The sequence below is a fragment of the Watersipora subatra genome, chromosome 1 (assembly GCF_963576615.1).
Source record: "Watersipora subatra chromosome 1, tzWatSuba1.1, whole genome shotgun sequence".
Classification (NCBI taxonomy): Eukaryota; Metazoa; Bryozoa; class Gymnolaemata; order Cheilostomatida; family Watersiporidae; genus Watersipora; species Watersipora subatra.
The window spans coordinates 53,920,853-53,928,743 of record NC_088708.1 but is presented as its reverse complement, the minus strand read 5'-3'; the positions used below and the strand labels follow the sequence as shown (position 1 = coordinate 53,928,743).

Genomic DNA, 7,891 nt, shown 5'->3' with positions numbered 1-7,891 from the left:
AGAGCTAGATAAAGTGTTTATAGTGTGAGGGTTTAGTAGCCCCAACCTCAATAGTAGTCCGGTTGGGAGATATCTGAAGCAGCGTGTCTGTCCGTGCGATTGACAGGGCTAAGAGCCGGTGTTGGGTCGCCATGTTCACTAGGAATGCTGCGTCGAGACCCCATTAATCCAGAATTGAAAACGTTGTTACTTTTTATGGAAGTGCTTTCAGGCTCTTCATCGATGGTGCTGACAAAACTATGATTTGCTCGTGATACGCTTCCTAGATCAGTCATTCTATCATACTCGTGCGCTGACAATGATTTTGGTTTGAATCCACTGATACTGCTCGCCTCACTACTGTCATCCGTTACTCGTCTCCTGAACAGTGTGTAGCACGCAAAGACACTCAGTACCACTCCTAGCAGTGCCGCAATACTCGCTACCACCGCTATGACTACAATCGTCTCCCGCGACAAATTGTTGATACCGGTCTTATCTTCACAACTCTCACCCGCGTAACCCTTCTGGCACTCACATGTCACCTCTGACACCTCGTCTGGAGCTGCCGAGCATGAGCCACCATTTTTGCAGGACCTCTGAGTACATCTCGCCACACAGTATGTACCAGGAGGGTGTGTAGCAGTTAGGGATTGCTGGTATCCAAATCCACATTGACACCTGTACAAGTAGAGTAGTAAACAATTTATAATGCTCTAACCACCAACTGATATCTTGGTGCAAAAGTTGAATATTTTGATTAGCCTTAATCTACGATGCAGAAGAAGATCTCATCACGCATCTAAACGACAGTATGGTTCAAAATACAATAATGGTCCTAATGTGTGTCCACCTGGAAAGGTTTCATCTGTATTCTCCTTTAATGACTCTCTCTATCTGGTGTATTAGCAATGCCCTCCTTATGTTTAATATTATCATGTATGTTTCCTTTTGTATAACTTGTCTTTTTGTTATTATATATTAATTTCCTTTTTGAACTCGTTCCTACTGCAATAATTTTTCAATTGTGTGTGTCTTTTAGTGCAACTTGTTCTCTTGGCAATTTTTTTGGTCTTTTGTTTAACATTTGCTGCTCCAATAGTATCTCACATATATGTTAGTAATATTCAATGTGTTAGTAATATCTCACAGGTGCTAGTAAGTAATATCTCACAGGTGTTAGTAATACCTCACATATACCATGTTAGTAATATCTTACATATATGTTAGTAACATCTTACGTATATATTAATAATATCTTATGTTTATGTTAGTAATATCTCTCTTATATGTTAGTATTATTTGTTAGTAATATATCGCATTTATATTAGTACGTGTAATACATTGCATGTGTTTGCACTATCTTACATATAGGTAAGCTATTGATACCCTGTGTGTTAGTAATATACTATGTGTATGTTTGTAATATCTCACATATATATTAGTAATATATCCTCTGTGTGTTAGTAATACCTCATGCGTGTGTATGTTCAGTATTCCTTGTAGGTTTCTGTCTCATCTTTATAACACCAACTTACCTGTATGTCCCCATTATATTCGTACAGTAGCCATTCTTCGAGCACCCATGAATATTCTCAGAGCATTCATTCAGGTCATCTACTTTTGAGCGCAAGATGCTCATTCCTCTGTAGTCCTGTAAAATCATTGAAGACAACCTCTCTTAGCTCAAATTTCTGACAATTGCTCATTGTGAGTACGTGTAATGTTCTAATTTGAATTAGATGGCACTGATCCTGCTGTAAAATATCAATGTTACTTGGGAATGGAACGCTTTTGTAGTTAATATCTCATTTGAAATTCTAGGAATTTATCAAGACAACTGCGATAGCTGTTATGTCTAATATTTACAGGTTATCTCATTTGATAATCACATAAAAGGTAAATAGCTCTGTGTTTAGTAAAAGGTTGCTTGTAGAATTAACATATTTGTTGGAATTGCTTGCAGTTAGGCCTCAGAATTGGCGTTTAGAAATGTTGCAGCTTAAAGTTTTGTGAAAACTAGTAAGCGTTTTATCATCGCTAACTTATATAGTCTTTATACCTGCTTTATACCTTATATTACTTAATCTACTCCAGCGTCTCTGGTAGTCACCGCTGCCTGCTCAACCCTTATCGTCACTATGATGCCTGGTTCAGACCAATGTCATGCGAGGTGCTGCACCCAGCTATGCAAGCTTATGCAGGTGTGCTATTGATGTGAACTGTGATAACTATGAAATCGCAGCATGACGCAGCTATATCCTGCGCTCACTCCGCAAGAGCATTGTCGGGCGCAGCACCTCTCACGACATACAACATTGGTCTGAACCAGACATAACAAAAGTAATAAGTATTGCAACAGAATAGTTCCTTATTCTTTATGAAATTTGTTCGTCGCGACTACATTCAGGGTGAGCCTTTAATTATTTTAAATTCCCTTTTCTTATTTATGGTTTAAAGAAAACAAATTCATGAAACTTATATTTTTTGACAATGAAAAATTATTAAACTGAAATATAGCTATTGCTATATTGTTTGTAGAAGCTAGAACACTGTTCTAGTGAAAAGGGCAAAATATTTTGCATTTCTCCTCTACAACTAGTTTTTGGAGTTTTGGTATCTTTTAAAAAAGCAACACATGTTCGTACCTATTAGTGCTGTTAGTCTTATAGTAATATGATCCAATTGCGTACTTCTGCTGTGGCTCATCTACTCAATGACTGTAGTTGAGATCTATAACCGTTATATCTACCCACTAACGATCACTACAGATTTTGGTGTCTCAAGATCAAATGTTGAAAAATCTTTGTTCCTGCAAGCATTATAAGTGGATCCATACCCAATATTTCTATCCCAACTGTCTTTTAAATTAAACTGCTCGTATATTGGTATTCCAAGGCATAAGCTACTTGAAAGGATGTCATATTGTACTACAGTCCAACCTCAGTTTCAGAATGTCTCAAATCTTTTACAATTCAAAGTTGAAACCAATGATTCAAGATTTTGGTGCTTTGAATGCTAGATGTGGATAGGGAGCAGCTACTACTAGGGTAGCGTGTGTACTTTCTGTTGGAGCCCCATTAAGGTGTTTTACTCCTGTAAGGCAGGTCTTTGGCGACTCCTGCGCTTGAAATTTCCCTCAGATATTGTCTGTGCCTTACCACCAGTTTAGGAGATTTCGAGATGAGACAAACCCGTTGGTCAATGTTCGGGACCACTCAAAGTAGCTTAATGAGTCCTGATAAGTTATTTCAAGGACATGAAATGATACAAGCGCTGTCGACTTACAGAAGCATGCTGCACACACACGCGCACGCACACGCGCACACACGCACACACACACATCATTACTCGTTTCTCTTTGGAGATCTCAAATCAGTCACGCTGCAGTTTGATTCATCAACTGTTTTTCTCTCATGTACTCAACCTTGTAAGTTGTAAGTGTAATGAATTAATTTATTTTTTACCATATTTAATTAAACTATTTAATTTTATTATTGATTTATTTTGTATCATTTAATTTGCAGTAATTAAAAAAATATTATAATGAGCCATATTGGGGACATTTTGTTTATAGTTAGGTTTACTGTGGTCATCAGGATAAATGCATGATGATATTGTTGGTTTCGTTTTTATGTAAATGTGCCCTTTGAAAACTTCAGAGTTGTTTGTGTAGAAACAAACATGCAACCATCTGAGCTAAGTGTAAGGTATACAAAGCTGTAATCTAACAGCTCTATTATATGGAGTTGAGATCTAAACAGTGTACCAAACACAAGTTAACGGACTGCACACAGTCATGATGAAACAACTACACAGCATAATGGTCAGTATACCTTATCTTTCACCTGGAAAGATAAGGTCTTTCCAGCAGTGTTAGAGTTTGGTGTTTTTGACCATATCTTTCACCTGGAAAGATAAAGTCAAGAACCCCGAAATCCTAAGACAGGCTGGCCTTCCATCCACGGTGGACATTATGATAGAAAAAGGCCTGAGATGGCTGGGACACATGCACAGGATGGGTGATGAAAGGCCTGAGATGGCTGGGACGCATGCACAGGATGGGTGATGAAAGGCCTGAGATGGCTGGGACACACGCACAGGATGGGTGATGAAAGATTGCCAGACAATTATTATGTTCACAACTCTATGAATAAAAGAGGAATCAGCGCAGACCCAGACTGAGATAGAAAAATAGATCTAAGCGTAACAGGAATTTGAGCGAACTAGCCACAAACAGATGGTAAGAGAAGATGTGAAACAGAGCTTCATGGAAGTTAGTGATAAAACCTAAACCATAAGACAGTCATTGCAGAAACGACTGACTGCAAAAGAGAGAGAAATTTTATTGATCAAGGTGACGTTACATGGACGAATGTACAGCTGTACAACCTGAATAACCGAAAACCTGTACAACCGAATGTACAACCTGTAAAGCTTCTGCATCCACATGAAAAAAGAGCTGCATGGCAGTCGGTGATAAAGCCTAAACTATACGACAACCATTGTCGAAATGATCGACTGCAAAGGAGAAACATACACCCTTTTCTAATGCTAGATAATCAAATATATTTATTTTTTGATATTCTTCCTCTTGTCCATATCATATAAAGGTTGCGCTTATCGCCTTTGGATTAATTGTAATGTAAAATTATATAAAAGTACTTTGTTTAGTACAATGTAATACAAATTTTATGGTATATGATATATTATGATATAGTATATAACCTCGCTTAAATAATTCTGAAAAGATTATTTTGACAAAGATTTTTTATTACATTTTTTATTTATTAGCAACATTTACCAGGTTTTGCTAAAACAGCCCTAGTGTCATCAGAATGACTCTTAAGAACTCCACCTGAAATTTTCCCATAGGTAAAAAATACTGTGCGTGTAGTATTTAAAACACTTGCATTGCAACGTAGTTGTCAACATAGAGTTTGACACCTAAGACCATTCCATGATGAAAGTTATTATATTAGGGTGTGGCTCAAGTAACGAGATGACACGCTTGAGTCAGCTGATCTGACACTCATACATGAGGCAGAGGTAAAGGGTATCTAGGCATTGTCTATTGTAAGCCTGCTAGGAGTCAGAACTCAAGTGCACTGAGCTAATTCTAAGGTATAATATTTGTCCTTATGATAATAGCGTAAATCTTCTGTAAGCATTCAAGTTATGAAATTGCCCTATAGCTGACCTCTCTCGCAACAGGACTGCATCGTACGAAAAATGTAATCCGTGTTGCTTAATTTGTGCCAAGTTATAGCCCGGCACCTACCTAAAAACTGCTGAAAAGGAATTCTACTGACCACCTATTGTTCAACTGACAACAATATTTCAAGATTAGGCTGTTGGCTTAAAGTAAATACATTCTTGTCATGTATTTTCGTTGGGAGTTGCATATACAGGACAGCGTTGTTCAATGTTTACTAAATTGTTGTAAAGTTGACAGACTTGTTGAATAGTTTTTTAATTCTACAACAAGAATATTAGGCTGGCCAGCTATTGGCATAAGTGGTACACCAACTATTTTACTGCTCAGTATTTGACTATTGCAATTTTTTACATTAGATATATAATTTCTACTAGCCTCTATTACAGTAATAAATATAATAGATTTAATAATATAGTGTATTTAATATATTTTTTAACCTAAAATTGGATGCCAAAATAATTCAAAAATTTATCTATTTTGTCAATAGTGTATATCAATTTTTTATGGTTCAAACTTACGCAAAATAGAACAGCGGAGTTGTCACCCTCTGTAGTTAGCAATGTCTTGATGAAAAGACCTTTTTAATGAGTTAGGTTTTTTCATACGTTCATTTCATATTATAAAACTGATGAGTTTCATCAGCAACATAGCTCTGTGGGATTCGTCTAAACCACATTCTTTTGCACAGGAGATACAAAATATTGGAGCAACAACCAGCAATGATTAACAAACCCAATTGCTATCGTTATTTGAATCAACCACCATGACAGTTCTGTTTCGATGTAGTTAATCTCTGCTGCTGGCCATAAATCAAGTAACTGTTTAAGAAAAGCAAAGATGTAACCATGAGTTTATTTCGATAATAATTAGGTTAACATTGTAATTACCAGGTTAACAGAAAGGATTGTCTTTAGTTCGTTTTGGGGGTAATATAGTGAACGAGGTATAGGAGATCTCTATAGTTATTCTCTGGGATGACTTGTTAACAAGGTAGGAGATCTCTAGCTAATCTCTAGGATGACCTAGTTAACAAGTAGGATATCTCTAGTGGTCTTTGGGTTGACCTAGTTAACTAACTAGGATATCCGTAGTTAGTCTCTGGGTTGACTTGTTAACAAGGTAGGAGATCTTTAGTTATTCTCTGGGATGACTTGTTAACAAATAGAATGTCCCTGGTTAGTCACTGGGTTGACTTAGTTAACAAGTAGGATATCTCTAGTGAGTCTCCGGTAGACCTGCACGATGTTTCGATTTGATCCAGTGGTTGCTGCTAGTTTCTATTAAATCAAGTCAAATCTTTTATTTTCTGACATCGGACAAAACCGAAAACTCCGGATTACCGGTGCGAGTTCGAGGTGCGACTTTTTGGTGCGGTTTCCGTTTCCATATCATAAAAACTGCACCTGCGTGCTTGGACCGGATACTCAGAATCTTTCATGGAAGTTGACGCTATTTTTTTCTTGAAAGATTTTTTTAATCTTTGCTTTACATATATGTAGATATCACATCCATTCTCGAAAGCTATTTATATTTCATTACAAAAATCTGAAGTTAAGGTTCATGAAACGAGGATGTTCAGGTGGCCTCAGTGTCAAGTTAATCGCAAGCAATTGTGACATCGTTTGACACCGTGGTGAGTCATCATGTGTGTTGGTTATAAACGGTGTTCGATTGAAGTTCAGATCTATAACCGAATTGACATGGGGAGACAAATCGTGCAGGTCTAGTCTCTCACTGGAATGACATAGTTACCAAGGTATGATATCCTTAGTGAAAACCATACATGCTTGTTGTATCCAACAGACAGTTTAAAATTTGTGTGGTACACTCGAAGGTTGCCTTGATTCACATGGGCGACAGTTGATTGGAGGCTGTATTTAAATACTTCAAATGAGATTCTTTCGTATGTTGTATACAAGATTTAAAACAACATTTTTACATTGTAAATTTTTTCAGCTTATCAATATTTTTTAATTCACTAACCGGCATTTTGTTAGCATGAGTATTTATTACCATGTTGATTTAGTATCATGTTGATTGAGCTCCTGCTATACTAACTTTATGGGCGAGCTGCCCAGTTAAAGTTCAGATTTTTAAAATGGCTGACACCATACCAGGGAGACTCAGCCCTATCTAATTTGTTAGAATACTCCGCTCCCATCTATTCATGTAGCTGCAGATTTATTCGTAGCCTTAGTTCTTGACTTACCTGTAAGGTAGAAAGGTGCTCCATGATGACATTTTTGGACTCGTGGTAACCAAATGATACCCGAAACTGAACATTCCTGTTACATCCTCTGGATATTAGCTCACACTCTTTGTATTGCAGACCAACAAGAGCCTCACAGAACTCATCATACACCTATAAAATTAGATGGTTTCACACATACGCAAGTCAAAGGTCTAAGAGAGGAAAAGCCATGCTGAAGAAGCTCAGAAAATGAGACAAAAGCTAGAAATGGGATAATTTTATATGCATCATCAGAAGATCAAACACCAGCCCCAGTAGCAGTTCCTATAGCATGCTGATTGATGGCAGAAATAAAACGTAAATCTTTTTTAATTCTAACATCGCTCCACTTGGGGAGCATCTACTAATCAAATTTTTTATCGCTCTGTAAGAGGTGATTGTTTCAGGGAGGCTCAAACTCAGTCTCTGCATCTCATACTGTTAATAAGTACAGCACACTGACC

The 7,891-nt window shown here is 37.2% G+C and overlaps 1 protein-coding gene across 1 annotated transcript; it reads right to left on the bottom strand.

Moving 5' to 3' along the window:
* Positions 1-33: 33 nt before the first annotated feature.
* On the bottom strand, positions 34-7,499 carry LOC137405105 (transmembrane matrix receptor MUP-4-like). The gene is made up of 3 exons (XM_068091331.1): positions 7,407-7,499; positions 1,518-1,633; positions 34-660 (listed from the first exon to the last, which is right to left on the bottom strand). The coding sequence occupies exons 1-3, from the start codon at positions 7,428-7,430 to the stop codon at positions 48-50; spliced, it is 753 nt and encodes a 250-aa protein (XP_067947432.1). The 5' UTR covers positions 7,431-7,499; the 3' UTR covers positions 34-47.
* Positions 7,500-7,891: the final 392 nt, after the last annotated feature.

Excerpts from the sequence above, each read along its gene's own strand:
- LOC137405105 (XM_068091331.1), bottom strand. The coding sequence starts at position 7,430 with ATGGAGCACCTTTCTACCTTACAG. Across the intron at positions 1,634-7,406 it reads AGCACCTTTCTACCTTACAG|GACTACAGAGGAATGAGCAT; the intron begins GTAAGTCAAGAA and ends ATGATTTTACAG. Across the intron at positions 661-1,517 it reads AATATAATGGGGACATACAG|GTGTCAATGTGGATTTGGAT; the intron begins GTAAGTTGGTGT and ends CTACTTGTACAG.